This window comes from Electrona antarctica (assembly GCF_951216825.1).
Source record: "Electrona antarctica genome assembly, chromosome: 22".
Lineage (NCBI taxonomy): Eukaryota > Metazoa > Chordata > Actinopteri > Myctophiformes > Myctophidae > Electrona > Electrona antarctica.
The window spans coordinates 883,732-906,980 of record NC_136805.1 but is presented as its reverse complement, the minus strand read 5'-3'; the positions used below and the strand labels follow the sequence as shown (position 1 = coordinate 906,980).

Here is a 23,249-nt window from a genome sequence, read left to right as displayed (position 1 = left end):
TAAATGGTTGTAGAGAAAAAGAAAATGGCATATTTTATTTGCTGTAACTACCTGTGTGTTCAAATCAATACCCGTTTTTTTGTTTTTGTTTTTCAATGAAGACATAATTTGCCTTAAGCTGTATTTTTTTGTTCCTTTTTTTTTTTGTTTTGTTTAAAATTTACTTTTATAATTAAGTTTCCTCCAGAAGATTCATTCATTCATTCCTCTTGTACTGTCAAGTCTCATGTCACTGTAACCTCAACAATAAAATACACTTTTCTAATGAAACAACATGGTACTTTTTTTAGGCGATATACCTGTAGTTTAATGTTTGTTTTTAGTTCCAATGTTTGTTTTAAAAACGCCATTGAAAATGAAGGGAACATTTACATCATCTTGTCCCTAACACAAACAATAAATGCCATTAACAATAAAGATAATGTAATGTTTGTTTGCACCGTTCGTTTCACATCACCATTACATCACCCAATCAACATATGAGTTAGACTTTAATATAAATAATAATATAAATATAAAAATTATCATTGAGTAATGAATCTAAAATATAGGAAAGTGTATTTATTGTTATTACATTATGGCAAATAATGCATTTTTTTCAGATTATTATAATTATTTGGGATGGACCTGTATGTATATATATATTGATCAAAGAGTTTTCATTTTATTCCCCACACATTTTCTGTGAAATTGTACAAAGGAAGAAACCAGAGTCATAAATAAATCTCCTTGTTTCCCTGGGCTGGGTTAGATTACATATTGTAAAGTCCAAGCAGATCTACAAGCTATCAACGCGTCGCGGTGCTACGCGTTGATAGCTTGTAGATCTGTTCTTTTTACAGCCTCACTAGGACCCCCTCTCTCTGGGCTGAGTAGTCTCATAACAACGCCTCCTCAGCCGAGTACAGAAAGTACTATGGAGTATGGACCACACCCACTAAAGTTAAAAAATAAAAACATTTATCTTTATGAATAACAGCATTTCCATGACTAAATATGTAATAACCTCGGAGGAGGGGGAACTGACGTGTCTTCCCACGGCGGGTTGACATTTTATAAACCCTTCTAACACTTACTTATTTTAACGTTTGTATTCTTTCTGACACTCATAATACTGTAACTTTCCACTCAGGCACTCTGCGGGGCTACCTACAAACCAAGGCCAGCTCGAGCTCTGCTTCTGCTGGGGTCCTTCTGGAACGTGCTGCTGACGTGCTGACGTCACGGATAATAATAAACAAGCATGATGGAAGTTCCATGAATTAATGTTGTAGTATTATTAACATTAGGCACTTTTATCTTATTTAAAAGACAACAGCCGTGTTTATATAAGATACTTTACATGTCGTTAATACAAACGGGACGACTTGTAGAAGAATGTAATTGTAATTAAGTGTGTTGTTGAGTGACGGCGATTAGTTATCAAAGTTATTATGGAACATCGTGTTCTGACTCTGATTGGTTGATTTGCAGACGGTGTGGTGGTGTGTGGAATAATGAGCTCAGGTAAGAGTTGTTTTGTGTCACTAAAAATGTCACATTTTATCAATACTTATATATGCATTATGTATATTTATGAATGATATTTGCTGTAGTGAATTCTCAGGCAGTACACTGCCCTTCAGCTGTCCTGTTGGACTGGTGGTGGAATGTGTAAGTTGTTAAAATGGCAGTTGGTCACATTTTACTGTTTCATGAGAGGGAAAATAACTCTTGTTCTGTCATACAGTATGTAATGCAACGAGAGGTCCACGGACCCCCAGAGTCCGTCGAGGGGTCCAGGGACCCCCAGGGTTCATTGAGGGGTCCAGGGACCCCCAGAGTTAATTTTTTTGATTGATTGATTGATTTATTAACAGTTTGCGGAATTACAGTACATTTCAAGTACAACTCAATACAAAAACTGAGTGGACGACACCATAAAGCATTACACTTGTTTACAAGAGGGTCCACCATTTTCAATTCATCAAAACATTTAGAGACGTACGAATATACACTTCTATATAGCCAAAAACATGAAATCATCATAGGAGATAAAAAGGGAAAAGAAACATATACAGTGAGGGGGAAAAGGGGTGGGTGTGGGGGGATTCAGATTTTGCGGGCGCCTCGTTTGTGCCAAATATGGGTTGAACATGGTTTGTTGAACTCCCTCTGGTGTTGTGGGTGTGGGCTTCGTTGACATTAAGGAAGTATTTAGACAGGTATATGGGTATCTTGGTGGTGTATCGAATCTTGTGGACCAGACCCATTGCAAGATGCTGTACTCTGTCGCTAACCCTAAGCCATTCCTCCAGCCTGTCAAAGTGGGCAGGGGTGAGGTGGGTTCGGGGAGTGAGGCCAAGTAGTAGCCTGACCAGTTGGGAAGTCTGGAGCCTTGTTTTAAGGGCCTTTGAGGTGCTCGTGGTACTATGCATAGAAAAATAAACCTTGTACAAGGGCTCCTTTTAGGGTCTTCAAGGTGTTTTTTGTCGACCAGTGAGGAGATCCATATGCATTATGATATGTAGTTCATTCTCAGCTGTCCTTTTGAACTGGTTGTGGAATGTGTACGTTGTTAAAATGGCAGTTGGTCACATTTCACTGTTACAGGTGGGGTTGGTCAGGTGTCATCAGTGTTCATTGCAAACGCCAGTGAGCCTTTACTATTGGTTTGTTTCATGTTCTCCCCGTGTTCCCTGCGACACGGGTAAATGTATTGCAGTAAAATCTGTGAAAAGAAAACATTCATGAACGTCACAAAGCGATTGAAATGATTGGAGGGCATTTTTGTACTTACAACTCTTTGTAAGTAAATAAATAAAATACTCTCTCAAAGTAGCCAATGAAAAAAAAAGCCATTTATTTTTCAATCTGGTAATCCATTCTGTAAAGGAAAATAAACAATCACACTCGTGTGAAGTGAGGGGCGCTCTTATCATCATACATCATCATTCATCACATTCCGTACTCAGCCAATCAAATCAACACATTCCGTGCTCAGCCAATCAAATCAACACATTCCGTGCTCAGCCAATCAAATCAACACATTCCGTGCTCAGCCAATCAAATCAACACATTCCGTGCTCAGCCAATCAAATCAACACATTCCGTGCTCAGCCAATCAAATCAACACATTCCGTGCTCAGCCAATCAAATCAACACATTCCGTGCTCAGCCAATCATATCAACACATTCCGTGCTCAGCCAATCAAATCAACACATTCCGTGCTCAGCCAATCAAATCAACACATTCCGTGCTCACACAGACATACATACAAAGCTGTGCATTGGAGGGGCTGGCTCCTCTCAAAAAAGGTATTTCTTGTGTTTGTGCCTTTTGGGGCAACACCTCCTTTTTCATAGAAACAGGAGCTTGGCTTGGCTCCTCCACCACGCCTTAGTCCACTTCCTCCTGGGTGCGTCTGTGTGTTTATTCCTACTAACAACAACAACAGCTCCAGCTGGTGCAGAGACAACTATGTTGTAGGGTTGGGTGACGATACGAATCTATCGTCAATCGCGAATGTACGAGTCCAATCGCCGAATATTTTTATTAGGCGATTTTTCGGGACGATTATTTTCTTTTGCAAAATATTAGCCCAATTAACCTGTAAAGTGTGAGCAACATGTGAATCAATTTGGGCCAGCAAAGTAGTAACAGCGGCCGGGTGGAAAACCCCTCCTCCCTGGTATGCTCCCAGTCCCCGCACCGCAGCATCGGGGAACACTCTAGCAGCCAGAGTAAAGGCTGGGAGGGACCGAGCCGAGGGAGGCTACTGTACTGTAGCCTACATGTTGTTTATGCTCCGGAGTCCAGACCCATGCAGTTTAATAATATACAGTCACAACAGAATGCACACTGCTGTCTCGTGTCTCATCACAATCCCAATGCGCCACCCGTGAAGTCGGGGGGGAAATAAAAAACAGGCTGCTAGTGTTAGTGTAGGCTCGGGGATCGTTAGCTTAGCGCTTAGCTTAGCGTGTAGCTACTGATTCAACCCACTGATTGAACTTCATCTCCGCCTGTAATCTAGGTTATTTTTTTATTGACAACGTGAACGAACCCCGACACCAGCGCTGCAAAAATAGACAGATCTACAAGCTCTCAACGCGTAGCGAACGGCGCTGCAAAAACAGGCAGGACGCGATGCCTTGAGAGCTTGTGGATCAGCCGGCGCTCCGAGGGGAGGGAGGCAAGAGTTCTCCGGGGAGGAGGAGAAGTTACCAGGGCAGGCTACATGTTGCTGCGGCTAACAACACTGTCACCAGCCAGTGGTTGTGATGTTAGCTTGGCTTGCAGCTGCTTGCCCGTTCCAACTTCACTTCATCTCCACCTGTAACTTATTTTTTATTTTGTTACCCTGGCTGCGCTGCAAAAATAGACGGATCTACAAGCTCTCAACGCGTAGCGAACGGCGCTGCAAAAACAGGCAGGACGCGGCGCCTTGAGAGCTTGTAGATCTGGCTTTTTTGCGACCTGTAGTGACCTGTTCTCACTTTACTTTTATGACACGAATATATCGTCCATCGGCGATTTTTGGACAGAGACGATAAACCCTGTTGGTGGTTGATTCTTCTATTGAGACGATATACCCTGTTGATGGTTGATTCTTCTATTGAGACGATATACCCTGTTGGTGGTTGATTCTTCTATTGAGACGATATACCCTGTTGGTGGTTGATTCTTCTATTGAGACGATAAACCCTGTTGGTGGTTGATTCTTCTATTGAGACGATATACCCTGTTGGTGGTTGATTCTTCTATTGAGACGATATACCCTGTTGGTGGTTGATTCTTCTATTGAGACGATATACCCTGTTGATGGTTGATTCTTCTATTGAGACGATATACCCTGTTGGTGGTTGATTCTTCTATTGAGACGATATACCCTGTTGGTGGTTGATTCTTCTATTGAGACGATATACCCTGTTGGTGGTTGATTCTTCTATTGAGACGATATACCCTGTTGATGGTTGATTCTTCTATTGAGACGATATACCCTGTTGATGGTTGATTCTTCTATTGAGACGATATACCCTGTTGATGGTTGATTCTTCTATTGAGACGATATACCCTGTTGATGGTTGATTCTTCTATTGAGACGATATACCCTGTTGGTGGTTGATTCTTCTATTGAGACGATATACCCTGTTGATGGTTGATTCTTCTATTGAGACGATATACCCTGTTGGTGGTTGATTCTTCTATTGAGACGATAAACCCTGTTGGTGGTTGATTCTTCTATTGAGACGATATACCCTGTTGGTGGTTGATTCTTCTATTGAGACGATAAACCCTGTTGGTGGTTGATTCTTCTATTGAGACGATATACCCTGTTGGTGGTTGATTCTTCTATTGAGACGATATACCCTGTTGGTGGTTGATTCTTCTATTGAGACGATATACCCTGTTGGTGGTTGATTCTTCTATTGAGACGATAAACCCTGTTGGTGGTTGATTCTTCTATTGAGACGATATACCCTGTTGGTGGTTGATTCTTCTATTGAGACGATATACCCTGTTGGTGGTTGATTCTTCTATTGAGACGATAAACCCTGTTGGTGGTTGATTCTTCTATTGAGACGATATACCCTGTTGATGGTTGATTCTTCTATTGAGACGATAAACCCTGTTGGTGGTTGATCCTTTGCATCATTTCCTGCTCTATCTTCTGTTCATTCGTGTTGAATTGGTTCTCTGTTGTTGGCGTCTGTTGTCGTTGGTTGTCACGGCTGCCAGTTCCCACCTGAGGTTGTGTGGGAGTTCTGATTGGCCCAGAGCGTACTGGATAACTGCTACCTTACATAACGTCTTAAGAGTAGGACTGAAGTCTAAGATGAACAGCTCATCAGCGATATCGCCATCTTCTTGGAGTCCTCCAAAGAGAATGATACGTTCTCCCACAATGCAACAGCACATACCATCCATTGCAAATGGTCCTTTCCCCTTGGGATCAACCTTCTTCCAGGAGAAGGTCTCTGGACTGAATATACACACTCTAATTGGGTCATTGTCATTGTAGTGTAACATGTACAGCTCTCCATTGTAGGTAAATGCTGGTTGATCACAGCATTCAGCTGGAAGAAGCTGTGCAAAATATGTGTTCAGCCAGACTTTGGTCTCTGTGTCAAACACTCTGATGCTGTCAATTCTATCATTGTTCATTCCGATTCCCCCACATACAAACATCTTTGTCCTGATGATGGTGGCAGAGTGATCATATGAAGCAGGAGATGGAGTTCCTCTGGTGTTAACTAAAGACCAGACCATTGTGCTAGTGTTCAACTTGTACATGTCATTAATGAGTCCAGTCTGGGTCTTCCCTCCATGGATAAGCATGAACTTCTTCAACACACAGGCTGAGTGGCAGCTCCTCTCCTCTGGAAAAGTCCCAGAGACCCTGGGTTTGAACCATCTGTGGGCGTCGACATCAAATGCATAAAGCATTTTGCAGTAATGAATACCTCCCCAGATGTAAACTGTATCTTCTATCGACACAGCTGTGAGGCCATGGAAACCGTATGGAAACTGGCGTCCTCCCGTTCCATGAGTCACTGGGTCCAGCTTCCTCCAGCATAAAGACACTGTGTTGAAGACGTGAACATCAATGTGATTGCCGCCTCCTCCAAAGCAGTACACTTTGTCTCTCACGGCTAAAGCGAGATCACCATGGCTAGGAGCTCCTTTCAGACGTAGAGTCCAGCGTAACATTGCAGACAGAAGTAAAACGCTGGGTGGATGTTTCACTCCTGCTCTGTAGATGACTATACAGAGCTGTTGGTGCCGCTGACACTTATATTGTTACAGCGGAAACGAACAACAAAAAACGTCACGTGAACCTTGTCCAATCCGTTGGGCTTTGGTCGGGTTGTCCAATCAGGTCATACAGTATGTAATGCAACGAGGGGTCCAGGGACCCCCTAGCTCTGGTCCATAGCTCTAATGCCTAATCTATGGACCAGTGCTAAGGGACCCCCAGGGTTTATTGAGGGGTCCAGGGACCCCCAGAGTCTGGAATTCTGGAATTCAAAATTGACCCGAGTACAAAAATTGTATTGGTATCAAAATGTACTTACAATTTACAATTTAGGCATTTAGCAGACGCTCTTAATCCAGAGCGATTTACAGTAAGCATTTTCTATTCTGTACACGTATTCCATTGAATCTAACGTATTTAATCGTATTTGATTATTATTTTTTTTATGTCTTTATTATGTCTCCTGGTTTTATCCTCAACAGGTTGAATGCCGCCAATGTACGGCGGTCTAATACCCTAGACTGCCTAAGTATAGAGTTACCTTTGAACAGCCACTGCACCGACTGATGAGTTACTAATACAAAATTCGCCATTGTAAGCAACGGGACTCAATTTCCCAGAACCCTTTGCACGCCGGCGTGACAGACCTTTTTGTGATGACGCCATCAAAACGCGTCTCATATTGACGGGTACCTTCATTGGACTGTCCCATTCTACAGACAATTTTCAATCAATCAATCAATCAAACAAACCAAAAGTGAAATGTATGCAGAATGTCCCATCGTCTCCTTGAAATGACAAAGTTAAGTTATGACTCAAGTTTCTGTCGAGTGGAAGGGAGAGTTTTGACGTTGTTTTTCGTTTCTGTTTTGCAGAGGTGTGTCCGTTCTGTGGGAAGCCTTTCAAGAGGCTGAAAACCCACCTGCCGCACTGCAAGGCCAAGGCACCACCCCCCACCCTCCACCCAAAAGACCCCTCTGATGACGGCGTGGAACCTCCACCTTCCAAACTGACCCCAGCAGCGACGCCTCAAAAACCACTAGCAAGTAAGAAAAACAAGTGACAAGAAACAATCTGACTGTACCTGGTGGTGTTTGTGTTATCCTTTTAGCTCAAACCAGAGCCTTAGATATAGACAGAGTTACGCAAACTGCGTTCACTTCATGGGGCTTCAGTCCAATGGCGGCTCTCCTACTACCCAGGGGGCAAACCACCCTTTTTTTAGGAAACCTGCATTTGTCATAACATACAAAGTTGTCTACCAGAAATAATATCTATGACCCCATAGGATCACAACCTATATGGACAACTCGGTCAATTTTGTTGCGAAAGTCCAATATGGCCGCCCCTATTAGTTATAATGGGGGGTGAATAGGGCAATTTTTTAAACTGAGAGGTATTTCCACGAAACTTCTCAGGTTGATCAATGATATGAATACGAAAAAAATTTGTATTGCAAGTTTCCATGAAATCCAATATGGCCGCCACAATATGGCCGCCACATTATTAGCACCAAAAAAATAGGTTTTGGCTCTAACTTCTGAACCAGATAAGCTAGAAATGCAAACTTGGTGTCTATTTCATGGTTTCTGACCATGAGAGACTCAATGGAATACCTCTTTTCATTATTGGGTGTGTCTGGACCCTTATTGTGCATATTTACAAGATGGTGGCTACCCGAAATAGTGTTTTACCATGATTTCTACCATGATTGTTGACTGTTTTGGCAAACACAAGCAATATTAATCCATTGGCTAAGATTCATGGCACAGAAGGAACATATTTTCTTGAGCTTGCATATTGTCAAAATGGCTGCAAACATGAAAAAGAAAAGACATTACATTTCCTGTCAGATCCTATTACCCAGGGGGGCAAACCACTCCTTTTTTGGATACCTGCATTTGCCATAACATCAAAGGTTGTCCACCAGAAATATATATGACCCAATAGAATCACAACCTATGTGGACACACCGGTCAATTTCTTTGCTGGAAATCCAATATGGCCACCACAATATTAGCCCCCATTAGCCTATAATGTGGGTGAATAGGACAACATTTTTAACTGAGGGATATTTCCACAAAACTTCACAGGTTGATCAATGATATGAATACCATAATTTTTTGTATTGGAAGTTTCCATGATATCCAATATGGCCACCACAATACTAGCACCCAGACAATAGGTTTGGCTCTAAATTCTGAACAAGATGAGCTAGAAATACAAACTCATGGTTTCTAACCACGAAAGATATTATTGTTCTGGGGTGTTTCTTTGCAGAAAGACGTCCCCTTGGCTGTATTCTGGTTTTGTTCTACTGTTTGTTGGCATTTCCTCTGTTTATGTTGACAATCATCCCTGGCAGGGACGTGCATCGCCATGCCGGACATCCCTTCCTTCACTGAGTCTGGATGGTCTCTCAGTGACGGGAATGCAGTCCCCTGTCCATCTACAGAGCCAGCCTGGCCTATGTCAATGAACAAGACAATATTATGTAGCTGTATCAAAGGCTGCCAGAAAATCTGTTAATGTGCAAGGCACTGGAGACAAGATGCAGCAGGAGCTTCACTCCATTCCTGACTGGGAATGTCTCAGATGCATGCATCATTCTGTGTGCTATTTATGGGCCCAAAACCACTGGCTAAACTCCAGTCCGCTCCTCTGACAAGTGTCCTGCTCACTGACAAGAGTGACATCCTAGCACACTGGGAAGAGCACTTCAGTGAGGTCTTAAACAGAGAGTCCTCAATTTCCGAAGAGGATATTGCCACGATACCCCAGCTGCCAATCAAAGCTGATCTGGCTGACCCCTCCCCCCCACCAGTGCAGAGACAGTGAAAGCACTCCAACAAACCACTTCTGGAAAGGCACCAGGAGGTAATGGGTTGCCCGCAGACATCTACAAGAATGGAGGCATGGCACCTGTACCAGGTAATCTGGATAGGGCGAAGTCCCTCAAGACTTCAAGGACGCATCCATAGTGCATGTTTACAAGAGGAAAGGGGACGGGGCATACTGCGATAACCATCATGGTATAGCCCTCCTGAGTCCTGAACATCACAGGATTCTTAGCAAGAATCATCCTCAACCGGCTAATCAGCCATGCTGAGAATGTTGTCCCTGGATCCCAATGTGGTTTCCACGGAGGCAGAGGTACCTGTAACATGATCTTTTCCATTTGCCAGCTGCAAGAAAAGTGCAGAGAGCAGAAGGGTCTCTATATGGTGTTTGTCGACCTCACCAAGGCCTTTCACACAGTCAATCGTGAGGGCCTGTGGCAGATCCCTGGCAAGTTTGGCTGTCCAGGGACATTGATCTCTCTCATTGCGTCCTTTCATGACAGGATGCCAGCCAGAGTCCAAGATAATGGTGATGCATCCCCAGTCAGGAATGGAGTGAAGCTCCTGCTGCATCTTGTCTCCAGTCCCTGGCACATGAACAGATTTTCTGGCATAGGCCAGAGGCTCTAGATGGACAGGGGACCATCACTGAGAGACCATCCATACTCAGTGAAGGAAGGGATGTCCGGCTTGACGATGCACGTCCCTACCAGGGATGATTGTCAACATAAACAGAGGAAATGCCAACAGAAACAGTAGAACAAAACCAAAATACAGCCAGAGGGATGTCTTTCTGCAAAGAAACACCCCAGAACAATAATACTTAATAGATGGAAATTATGGCTAAAATATTTATATATCTCTCTCGTGGTTAGAAACCATGAGTTTGTATTTATAGCTCATCTGGTTCTGAATTTAGAGCCAAACCTATTTTCTGGGTGCTAGTATTGTGGTGGCCATATTGGATATCATGGAAACTTCCAATACAAACCATTGTGGTATTTATATCATTGATCAACCTGTGAAGTTTCGTGGGAATATCCCTCAGTTAAAATGTTGCCCTATTCACCCACATTATAGGCTAATGGGGGCTAATATTGTGGTGGCCATATTGGATTTCCAGCAAAGAAATTGACTGGTGTGTCCATATAGGTTGTGATTCTATTGGGTCATAGATATTTCTGGTGGACAACCTTTGATGTTATGGCAAATGCAGGTATCCAAAAAGGGGTGGTTTGCCCCCCTGGGTAATAGGATCTGACAGGAAATGTAATGTCTCTTTTCTTTTTCATGTTTGCAGCCATTTTGACAATATGCAAGCTCAAGAAAATATGTCCCTTCTGTGCCATGAATCTTAGCCAATGGATTAATATTGCTTGTGTTTGCCAAAACAGTCAACAATCATGGTAGAAATAATGGTAACGCACTATTTCGGGTAGCCACCATCTTGTAAATATGCACAATAAGGGTCCAGACACACCCAATAATACAATAGGTATTCCATTGAGTCTCTCATGGTCAGAAACCATGAAATAGACACCAAGTTTGAATTTCTAGCTCATCTGGTTCAGAAGTTAGAGCCAAAACCTATTTTCTTGGTGCTAATATTGTGGCGGCCATATTGTGGCGGCCATATTGGATTTCATGGAAACTTGCAATACAAAAAATGTTCGTATTCATATCATTGATCAACCTGAGAAGTTTTGCGGAAATATCTCTCAGTTTAAAAATGTGCCCTATTCACCCCCCATTATAACTAATAGGGGCTAATATTGGGGGCGGCCATATTGGACTTTCGCAACAAAATTGACCGAGTTGTCCATATAGGTTGTGATCCTATGGGGTCATAGATATTATTTCTGGTGGACAACTTTGTATGTTATGACAAATGCAGGTCAACCCCCTTTGCCCCCTGGGTATAGACTTCTATTGAGAATTAGGGACAACCACCTGGGACATGTCCTGGACCGGAACTCCAGAAGTAGGCAGAAATACATTGGACTCAGGCAACAGCCCAGCTTTAAGGATCTTAAATCCCTTTATTTTAGATTGTTTTGTAGTAATAGTACAACATAAACAAGAGAAGAGACTTTAGGTGTTACTGTACAGTACTTTATAACAGTTGTCATGTTGCACACTGCATGCTTAAAATGGCTCTTATTTGCGCCCTCCTCGGCAGCGTTCAGGAGAATTGCTTTTTATTCAGTCAGTCTCCTGAACTTGAACACAGTATTTTGCGTTGAACAAATTTGTTTATAAATCCATGTCGTTACACACCGCATCTCCACTAGCTAAAGAGTGCTGGGTTGCGCCCCGAAATTAGATCTAGTACAAGCTCTCAACACGTCGCAGCGCGACGCGTTGTGAGCTGCGTAAAATGCGATGTTTTGGGCTTGATTAGAGCTTAATTAGACTTAGTTATGAAAAAGACGATGATAGCTTAGCATTCCGGACATCTGATGTTGTGGCACAGTAGCAAAGCTACTACCGGATATTTTGATCCAAACCGGAAGTGGTCATCGTTCACTCGCTCTCTTTGGTCAGAATCGGCACAATGGTGACGTTACCGCCACCATCAGGACTGATTGTCCCAATACTATAGTCTTGCCCCGTCAAAATGAGATATAGTGTGTAAATCGCGGATTTTTCTTTTGGCATTAAAATGATGAATTAAAAATATGAATATATGTCACAAAAGGGCTGCTATTGGGGGTGGCACCCCAAGGGATTATACATTTTGAACTTGTGAAATGGGACATTCTGCACAATGACTACTTTTACTAATTTACTATTTAAACCACTAATGTTTTACTTTTGGTACTTAAAGTACATTTGATGCAGATACTTTTACACAAATGCATTTTTACAATACAGGACTTCTACTTGTAACAGAGTATATCTACACATTGATACCTTTACTTAAGTACTGCAGTGAACCATGTGAGTACTTCTTCTTCCATCTCCTTCGCAGGAGTGAAGAAGACCAAAGCATCGCTTCCATTGACGTCGTCTTCATCCACGGTGACGCCCACAAGCGGAGAGATGACATCATCATCATCATCGTCGTCAGTGTCAACCAAAAAGAAGAAACGGAAGCTGATGGATGAAATGAAGCAGCTGGCTGCCCAGGCCTCCTCCTCCAGCTCCATCTCTCCTCCTCCTCCTCCTGCCCAGGCCTCCTCCTCCAGCTCCATCTCTCCTCCTCCTCCTCCTGCCCAGGCCTCCTCCTCCAGCTCCATCTCTCCTCCTCCTCCTGCCCAGGCCTCCTCCTCCAGCTCCATCTCTCCTCCTCCTCTTCCTGCCCAGGCCTCCTCCTCCAGCTCCATCTCTCCTCCTCCTCTTCCTCTCTCTACTCCTCCTGCCCAGGCCTCCTCCTCCAGCTCCATCTATCCTCCTCTCTCTCCTCCTCCTCTTCCTCCTCTCTCTCCTCATCTTCCTCCTCTCTCTCCTCTTCCTGCCCAGGCCTCCTCCTCCAGCTCCATCTCTCCTCCTCCTCTCTCTCCTCATCTTCCTCCTCCTCTTCCTCCTCTCTCTCCTCTTCCTCCTCTCTCTCCTCTTCCTCCTCCTCTTCCTCCTCTTCCTCTCAGCTCCACCGCGTCTAAGCCTAAAAAGAAGAGTCTCCGTGCTCTCATCGAGGCTTCCAGGTAAAGTTTCAGTTGATGATTATTTGTCACACTAATAATTGGCATTGCGATCAATGATTTAATTGTGTTTTGTTGGCATTGAACATTGGAAGCCTTTTAGGCTTCGTAATCAAACATTGCAGAGGGAAGATATGTCAAATAACTGAAATATACAAAGAAATGACTGACATTTATAAAGCTATCAGCTATTTCGCGTTGAACATTTTTCAACGCGATTATGACAAAATCATTGCGATTATCTCTATTAATTGCGATTAGACGATTTGTGTGATAACTACACGGCTACTTCCAGGTCCGCAGAGGTGCTGTCAGATCTACAGGAAGGAACCACACCTACCTCTCTGGACCTGCTGCCTGTCTCACCCTCTCTGAGCTCCACCACACCACAGCTGTCTGTCTCACCCACTTTGATATCTACATCACAGGTCATACCACACCAAGGTGATTAATATAGAGACCTGTCTGTGTCCTCCTCAGACTCAGCCACTCTGATATCTACATCACAGGTCACACCACACCAAGGTGATTAATATAGAGACCTGTCTGTGTCCTCCTCAGACTCACCCTCTCTGATATCTACATCACAGGTCACACCACACCAAGGTGATTAATATAGAGACCTGTCTGTGTCCTCCTCAGACTCAGCCACTCTGATATCTACTTCACAGGTCACACCACACCAAGGTGATTAATATAGAGACCTGTCTGTGTCCTCCTCAGACTCACCCTCTCTGATATCTACATCACAGGTCACACCACACCAAGGTGATTAATATAGAGACCTGTCTGTGTCCTCCTCAGACTCAGCCACTCTGAGCTCCACTACATCTCTGCTCACACAGAGACAGGTCACTCCACAACAAGGTTCATAGAGATTCACATTTACATAGCGTCTGTTTACGATACAACTTTATTGTCAGCTCTCACTGAAATTTGTTTTGCGTCCATGACGTCACCGTTCAAGATACAGACAGGGCATACACAATACATTACACAAGGTACATTACAGGACACACATCACAGCAGCAGACAGGAACAAGAACAATAGAACATATCCTCTTGGTTTACTGATTTTGGTTTAAAAGCAAAACAGACTGGTGTACAAAATAGTTCTTTAGCCTGTTTTTCTTATATTTTGGGACTCTAAAATATAAGAAAAACAGGCTAAAGAACTATTTTGTACACCAGTCTGTTTTTAGTTTTTTAAGGATTAGAAGTTTAGTTTGTATTAGTTTAATGTTGGTTCCAGTTAGTCACTGCAGTGAGGCGAGATTTTAAAAGCTAAGAAAAGTAGCAAGAATAGCCGATCTACAAGCTCACAATGCATTGCACAATTTCGCCACTTTTGAAGATTTATGTCAACAGTGCTTAATAGCTATTACATTTCATGTCCATCCAAATGTCTAATACATAGTATCTATGATTTGAGTTTGTTTTAGTTTAGTTTTCTAAACGCAGTAGACCGTTTGAGTCAGTCATTGTTTTAGTTTTCTAAACTCTCAACTCTGTTTTAATTTCAGTTAAGTGAAATGTTTATCTGTCAACTCTTGTTTTCATTATTGAGTGAGTTTTACTACAATAGACTTGCTCTTCTCTCCACAGACACCAAACCTAAAGGCCTCTCTAAGAAGAAGAGTCAGCGACAAGAGAAAACACCCACGGCCTCTAAGAGGACCTCTGTGGAGGACGGGAAGGCCGGTTTAGGTCACTCCAACACCAGTAGCAGGTCAGATACAGCCAGCAGAATACTGGAGCAGGTCCCAGCGTCAGTGTTGACCGCTGACTCCAGAACCAAAGGACCGGTCACCGTGGATGCTGTCCGGTCCAGTCCAGGACTCGGTCATGTTGACCTGGACGCTAAGCGGCGGTCATCACCCGTTGCTCGGTCAGAGCCGGGCTTCATCGCTGTCCCTGAAGCTCAGAAACCTCCGCCGGTCAGCAGACAGAGTCCCGCAGGCCGTAGCACCGCCCAGCCCACGTCTCCGTCCTCGGGCCCGTCGCAGAGTGGACCTGGTAGCTCCACACCGCCTCCTGTACTCACCCCTACGGTCACTATGACAGACAGAACCACCCCTAGGCTGTCACAGACAGACAGAACCATCCCTACGCTGTCACAGACAGACAGAACCACCCCTAGGCTGTCACAGACAGACAGAACCATCCCTACGCTGTCACAGACAGACAGAACCACCCCTAGGCTGTCACAGACAGAAAGGACAAACCTGAGCCATAACAAGGTGGGACCACTCCTCTCACCCTCTGTCGGTTCGCTTGCAGAACGAGGGGGTCCACCTGGCGCTCCTGTCTCCTTTTCCCTCCCTCTCCCACCTCCACCTCCCACTGTGACCTCCAGATCCAACCCACCTCCACCTCCCACTGTGACCTCCAGATCCAACCCACCTCCACCTCCCACTGTGACCTCCAGACCCAGTGAGACCCTGACGAGGGCAAACCCACCACTGCTCCAGGTCCACAAAGCAGACGTCATTAATGTGAACAGAATCGAGGGTCTGTATATATATTTAAACCACGTCTTAAATCCTTTGTCGTACATCAAACATAGCAAACATGTCTGATCTACAAGCTCACAGCTCTTGTACAGTGGCTATTTGTGCCAAATGTCTGGCTACCGTATTTCCACAGAATGTTTGCCTGTTTTCACAGAATGTTTGCCGATTATGACATTATTTAACCCATTTTTGGCGGGAACCCCTTTTGGTGTTAGCATTATGTTATGCTTTAGCTATTGAAAAATAGCAGATCTACAAGCTCATAGCGCGCCACCGAGTGGCACGCTACGAGCTTGTAGGTCGTACGACTGACATAGAAACATAGCTTTTTCAGAAAACTGTCAGGATGTAGAAGACATTTTTAGAATCTGATCTCAGGTCAAAATGGGTTAATTATGTCCATATAAATATTCATTAGATGATCATGACCTAAAGCATGCACACTGTGCATCACAGGTGTGCTGTCAGAGCGACCTCTAGGCCAGGTGAAGCTGAGAGAAGTCTCCTCCTGGCTGGCCCTCAAGACCCCCGGACGGCCCGCTGAGGTGGTGGACATGATGCGTGGAGGTACACTGTACACATATTACATACTGTACACACACTATACAAGTGGGCGACTGTGGCTCAAGAGGTAGAGCAGGTCGTCCAATGATCCAAGGGTCGGCGGTTCGAATCCCGGCTCCTCCTGGCTACATGTCGAAGTGTCCTTGGGCAAGACACTGAACCCCAAATTGCTCCCGATGTGCTGGTTGGTACCTTGCATGGCTTCCGACGCAATCGGTGTATGAATGTGTGTGTGAATGGGTGAATGTAATGCACAATCTATGTAAAGGTGTATAAATGTGTGTATGAATGGGTGAATGTAATGCAATCTATGTAAAGCGCCTTGGATAAAGGCGCTATATAAATGCACCATTTACAACAGAACCCCCGGTCACACTGCTGAGGTGGTAATTTCTTTGGGTCTAGTAGGACTATAGTAAACAATAAAAAAAGAAATCGCTATAAAGATTTGTAAAAAAAAAAAAAAAAAAACATATTTAGCCCCATGCTCGAATGCCCCCGCCCCCCTGTCAAAAACAGCTATAATCCCTAAAACGAAAGAAAGCAGCAAATGAAAAATAACTAGAAAAAGTGCCCTTCTGGGCACAGGTCTCCACCAGGAGGATAGGAGTGTGAGTGTGATGTTTGGCAAAATGTTTAGGCGCAATATAAACGTGTGTGTGCGTGTGCGCGTGCACGTGCGTACATGCGTGCGTGTGTGTGACGTGGCTTGGCCTGTTGTAGCGCCACCATGAGGCTGATTTGAAAACTGTCAAGTGGCATTTCTTCCAAAGCCTAGTGGGAATATGCATGCACAGTTTCACCACAATCGGACGCTGCGTTGAGTAGTTTGTACAAAACGGGTACAAAGCGGGCTACTCAATCGTAGCCAATGAGGGTGGATTATGAGAAATCAAACAAACCCGTCTTGATCACATGACTATGGAGAGCATGTGTACCGATTTGCGTGAAATTTGGATAAAATCTGAAGGAGTAATATTAGAAAATGTGTTTTACATATGTCGGCCTCCTGGTGGCGCTATAAAGAGCAGATGTGAAAAATTCCAGGCAAAGGTTTTTCCTTGGCCTCTAGGGAGTTGGCATACAAAGTTATCCACAGATCCGTGCAGTTAGAGGTAAAAACACTTTACTGCCAGTTATAGCGCCACCATGAGGCTGAGTTGAAAATGTTCATGTGGCATTTCTTCCTCGGCCTAGTGGGAATGTGCGTGCACAATTTCACGGAAATCACACGATGTGTTCATGATTTGCAGCATTTTGTTTGAAACTGAGCACTCCTGCTTGCTTTGGAAGCCAATCTTAGCCAATCAGGATGGAGTCTGAGAAATCTGAAAGACCTGTTTCGTTGAATGGCTCTAGAGAGACTGTGTACCAATTTGCGTGATGTTTGGACAAAATCTGTAGGTGTACTGTCCAAAAACTTGTTTTGCACAAAGTGGCCTCCTGGTGGCGCTATAACAAGCCGGTCTGGAAATTTTGGGGCAGAGGTTCATCGTTGGCATCCAGGGAGTGTGTGTGCAAAATGTGGCATCGACCGGGTTAACGGTGCCGGAGATTAGCTGATCACAGACGGACGGACGGACGGACACACGGACGGACGGACGGACGGACGGACGGACGGAGTGCAAAACTATGCCTTCGGCCTGGTGGAGACAATTAACACTCATCTCTAATAACAACCTAAAACATGAACCTTGGTTGAAAAAAACTAAAGTTGTCCTTTAAATTAACAATTAACATTGATGTTACAATATAAATGTCCGTAGACTAATGCATGTCAAACTAGGGGTCCTTGAAATTAAACTGGTTTAGAATCACTGCTAGAGACGTAAGAATCTTCTCTCATGGGGGTCCCTGGCGGGTCCATTTGGTTCCATTCGTACACTCTCTGAGTTACAGACCCATAAGGGTCCATTTGGTTCCTAACTACCATTTAGCTGGGGACCCCCTGGAACTCCCTCAGGGACCCCTGGGGGTCCCCGGACCCCACTTTGGGAACCCCTGTCCTAGAGGACTATGTCTATGAATCTGACCTTGTGTTGCTTACTGTAAATCTGTCTGGATTAAGAGCGTCTGATCAATGCCTACATTGTACTATATATACACTGACTAATCCTTATCCTGTCTGTCTGTGTCCCCCTGCAGGCTGGCAGTGGTATTACAGGAAGTACATCAACGTGAGGAAAGGTGGTGTGGGGGGCGTGGCCATGCTGTTAGCAGGATACTGTGCTGTCAGCTACATGTGGGCCTACCCACACATCAGTAAGGACTGTGTGTGTGTGTGCGTGTGTGCGTGTGTGTTCTGTTAGCAGGATACTGTGCTGTCAGCTACATGTGGGCCTACCCACACATCAGTAAGGACTGTGTCTCTGTGCGTGCGTGCGTGCGTGCGTGCTGGGGGGGGGGGGATTTCACAGTATACTGATGTCATAGACTGATCTGGGTACAATTTAGGTATTATTTATCAGACAGTCTTAATCCAGAGGGAGTTACAGTAAGCAGGAACAATACATCAAATACATAAATAGTCATCAAGAATCATAAGCAAGCTGAGAACCTAATATGGTCTTATGGAAACGTCATGTCCACTATGGTGTTTAAGCTTTGGAGCTTAATCCTTTATTCTAAGAACCTAATGTCTACGATGGGTGTTTCCTAACCGAGGGGTCTGAATGCCCACACTATACTAGTTTAATAAACAAGGCTCTGATTGGGCAATTTGGAGTCCTACAGTACGTCATTTAGATCAGGGGTTTTCAACCTGTTTATACCTACTACCTACTACACAGACAATATCTGTCTCTCCAGGTGCCACCATAATAACTGATGTTAAAGTACAGGAGCATACACCTGTTAAAGTACAGGAGCATAGACCTGTTAAAGTACAGGAGCATAGACCTGTTAAAGTACAGGAGCATAGACCTGTTAAAGTACAGGAGCATAGACCTGTTAAAGTACAGGAGCATAGACCTGTTAAAGTACAGGAGCATAGACCTGTTAAAGTACAGGAGCATAGACCTGTTAAAGTACAGGAGCATAGACCTGTTAAAGTACAGGAGCATAGACCTGTTAAAGTACAGGAGCATAGACCTGTTAAAGTACAGGAGCATAGACCTGTTAAAGTACAGGAGCATAGACCTGTTAAAGTACAGGAGCATAGACCTGTTAAAGTACAGGAGCATAGACCTGTTAAAGTACAGGAGCATAGACCTGTTAAAGTACAGGAGCATAGACCTGTTAAAGTACAGGAGCATAGACCTGTTAAAGTACAGGAGCATAGACCTGTTAAAGTACAGGAGCATAGACCTGCCCCGTCCTGTTCAGCTATGCACACTAAGGCTTTAAGCAACTAGTCCACTATTCAACTAGTCCACTATTCAACTAGTCCACTATTCAACTAGTCCACTATTCAACTAGTCCACTATTCAACTAGTCCACTAGTAAATCCTCTAGTCGACCTTGTTGGTACTAGTTGACTAGTTGATAACTAGTTTTTTTTCTTTTCTTTTTTTGTAGGCCTCAAGATCAGCTAGAATGCTATATTATAGTCACCAATGTACACAGTTTTTAAATGTACAAATATTATTTATATATATATATATATATATATATATATATATATATAATTCTTTTTTTTTTTTTTTTTTACATAATAGGTAGTTAAACAACTAGTCAACTAGTCAACTAGTAAAAATCACTAGAAGTGAAAGCCCTAATGCACAGTTAACACAAGAGGACAATTTTATTTATTCTTTGAATTGTTTTGTTTTTGTTACATTAAAGCCAATAATGCTGCTGCTCTGACTAAACTCTGTCTAATCACTAATCAGCACAACTTTCTAACGTGATTAATCCGTTCTCAAATCTTCTATAATTAGCGGCTATAGGTGTGATGTCATGCTCATTCCAGCACGGCTGGAGAGCCTGTTTCAACCAACTGCTTTGGTCAGAAGAACTACCTGTAGCAATATAAATATTTCATTCCACTTTTGTCTTTATTCATCTTTATTGGGCGACTCCTCTGCGTAAGGGAACCTCTGGTTTAGATGACTGAGGTCACAGGCTGCTCACACCAAGACCAGACATCCACATTGGAGCCACTCGGTTCCCAAGTCGAATCAAACATCCACAGGATTCTATTTCTTTGAAATGCAACCGTTAACTTCCACAGATGCAACATTTCTACCACTGTTTGATTCCGTGCAAATTACTAAATACGTCCAGACCATAGACTGTAGAAAATAGGGTCCAGACAGTATTTTATTTAGGTAGTCTCTGTCCTGAAGTGCCCAGGTATTATCCTCTCATATTCAACTTGTCCCTGTTGAGCACAGACCAGCCCTTCTACCTTCTGCTGGCCGAGGCGCGCTGGACTTGTCTCTGTACCCATAGAGCACCGAAGTCTGACGTCAATATCGGTAGAGGGCGCTAAGTCCACGGGTTCATGTACTTTTTATTTGCATTGTAATCCCCATAGGGGGGATCTTAGATCGCCTCATATAAGAACTGTGTTTGAAAAATAAACATGTCACCCCGGCCGCTTCACTCATATGGATATGAAGAATCAACTGACTGAGAGAAAACGCTATTGTTACTGCTACTGAATTAGTTACATTTTCGCTAGAAACAGACTATCATATATGAGTGACTGACTGTCGCAAACGATACAGAGACACCTCCCTGACAATATAACGATACAGACACACCCCCCCGACAATATAACGATACAGACACACCCCCCCGACAATATAACGATACAGAGACACCTCCCCGACAATAACACTGAGACAGCTTGTTTATTTTTGGACCACAACGCTTATATGAAACGATTTTAAGATGAGCCCATGTTATTCTCCATAGAGAAATTACTTCCGTGAACCAGACAGAACCAGGGGAATCGAGGGGACGAGCGAGTGACGTCAGGACTTCGGTGCTCTATACTGTCCATTCTATCACTGTTTTACTATTAGTACCGCATTGTGCCGAATATTAAACGACTCTGATTATAAGACCACCCCCATTTTTCAAGACTCATTTGTGGAAAAAGAACATTGAATGTCAAATATAGACTAGTCCCCGATTATAATACGACCCGATTTTATAGGATATTTCATTGTAAACGAACGTATATAGTCTTCTATTCAGACCAATAGGGTGATTTAACTGGTGTGTTTTAATGTGTTTCAGAACGAGACCGCTGGAGGAAGTACCATTAGAGAAGAGTCTCCGTTCTACACAACGGAGCAGAGAATAGAATACAGCAGATCATCAGAGAATAGAATACAGCAGATCATCAGAGAATAGAATACAGCAGATCATCATCGTGGATCGAAGGAAGCCTGTCGTGTCCCACGGATTAGCAACGCTAACCATCCCAGGACATTCACAAGGTTTGCATGCAGGTGTTGTCCTCACAGACTGCTGTATACTCTGCATACAGAGTGTGGGTTCACCCAGATATACGCCGTTTAGACTTAGAGCAGGAGTCTCTTCCTGGGTCTTTAAACAGCTGGTGGATGGAAATGACGCAGCTTGACGCGTCGGCCAGAAAACCGGAAGCGCTTTGCCGAGACGATGCGTTGAGTTGCAGCCGTTACGCTTCATGTTCCATCAACCAGCTATTTAAAAACCCAGGAAGAGACTCCTGCTCTAAGCGGCATCCTGCCACCTTAACTGCTTCTATCTGGGTGTACCCAGTAGTATCCTCAGCAGAGAACGCTCGCTCCTTGTCTGTGTAGACGAGGTGTAAAGGAACACTCGCTCCTTGTCTGTGTAGACGAGGTGTAAAGGAACACTCGCTCCTTGTCTGTGTAGACGAGGTGTAAAGGAACACTCGCTCCTTGTCTGTGTAGACGAGGTGTAAAGGAACACTCGCTCCTTGTCTGTGTAGACGAGGTGTAAAGGAACACTCGCTCCTTGTCTGTGTAGACGAGGTGTAAAGGAACACTCGCTCCTTGTCTGTGTAGACGAGGTGTAAAGGAACACTCGCTCCTTGTCTGTGTAGACGAGGTGTAAAGGAACACTCGCTCCTTGTCTGTGTAGACGAGGTGTAAAGGAACACTCGCTCCTTGTCTGTGTAGACGAGGTGTAAAGGAACACTCGCTCCTTGTCTGTGTAGACGAGGTGTAAAGGAACACTCGCTCCTTGTCTGTGTAGACGAGGTGTAAAGGAACACTCGCTCCTTGTCTGTGTAGACGAGGTGTAAAGGAACACTCGCTCCTTGTCTGTGTAGACGAGGTGTAAAGGAACACTCGCTCCTTGTCTGTGTAGACGAGGTGTAAAGGAACACTCGCTCCTTGTCTGTGTAGACGAGGTGTAAAGGAACACTCGCTCCTTGTCTGTGTAGACGAGGTGTAAAGGAACACTCGCTCCTTGTCTGTGTAGACGAGGTGTAAAGGAACACTCGCTCCTTGTCTGTGTAGACGAGGTGTAAAGGAACACTCGCTCCTTGTCTGTGTAGACGAGGTGTAAAGGAACACTCGCTCCTTGTCTGTGTAGACGAGGTGTAAAGGAACACTCGCTCCTTGTCTGTGTAGACGAGGTGTAAAGGAACACTCGCTCCTTGTCTGTGTAGACGAGGTGTAAAGGAACACTCGCTCCTTAACCCATTTTGACCTGAGGACAATTTCTACAAATGTCTTATTCAAATAAGACCTGTTAGGCTGTTGTTGTGACACCAGCATATTGTCGCTGTTTGGTGTAAAAATGATAAATGGTGCATTTATATAGCGCCTTCATCCAAGGTGCTTTACATAGATTGCGCATCAATTCACCCATTCACACACACACATTCATACACCGATGGCGGCGGAAACCATGCAAGGCACCAACCTGCACATCGGGAGCAATTAAGGTGTTCAGTGTCTTGCACAAGGACACTTCGACACTAACTCTGGGGGAGCCAACTCTGGGGGAGCCCACAGGGATCGAACTGGCAACCTTGCGGTTACC

General features: G+C 44.0%; 1 protein-coding gene across 4 annotated transcripts; it reads left to right on the top strand.

Annotated features, from left to right (window-relative positions):
- Positions 1-1,285: 1,285 nt before the first annotated feature.
- LOC306914926 (uncharacterized protein) lies at positions 1,286-22,013 on the top strand. Of its 4 annotated transcripts, none has more exons than XM_079492162.1 (9): positions 1,286-1,506; positions 7,616-7,786; positions 12,552-13,224; positions 13,517-13,649; positions 13,974-13,989; positions 14,827-15,732; positions 16,191-16,301; positions 18,444-18,560; positions 21,486-22,013. In XM_079492162.1, the coding sequence occupies exons 1-9, from the start codon at positions 1,497-1,499 to the stop codon at positions 21,512-21,514; spliced, it is 2,166 nt and encodes a 721-aa protein (XP_079348288.1). In that variant the 5' UTR covers positions 1,286-1,496; the 3' UTR covers positions 21,515-22,013. The 4 variants fall into 4 exon arrangements, with proteins under 4 accessions (XP_079348288.1, XP_079348287.1, XP_079348290.1 ...); XM_079492161.1 differs by lacking the exon at positions 13,974-13,989 and adding an exon at positions 13,731-13,746; XM_079492164.1 differs by lacking the exons at positions 13,974-13,989; positions 21,486-22,013 and adding exons at positions 13,731-13,746; positions 21,159-21,244.
- The last annotated feature ends 1,236 nt before the right edge of the window (positions 22,014-23,249 follow it).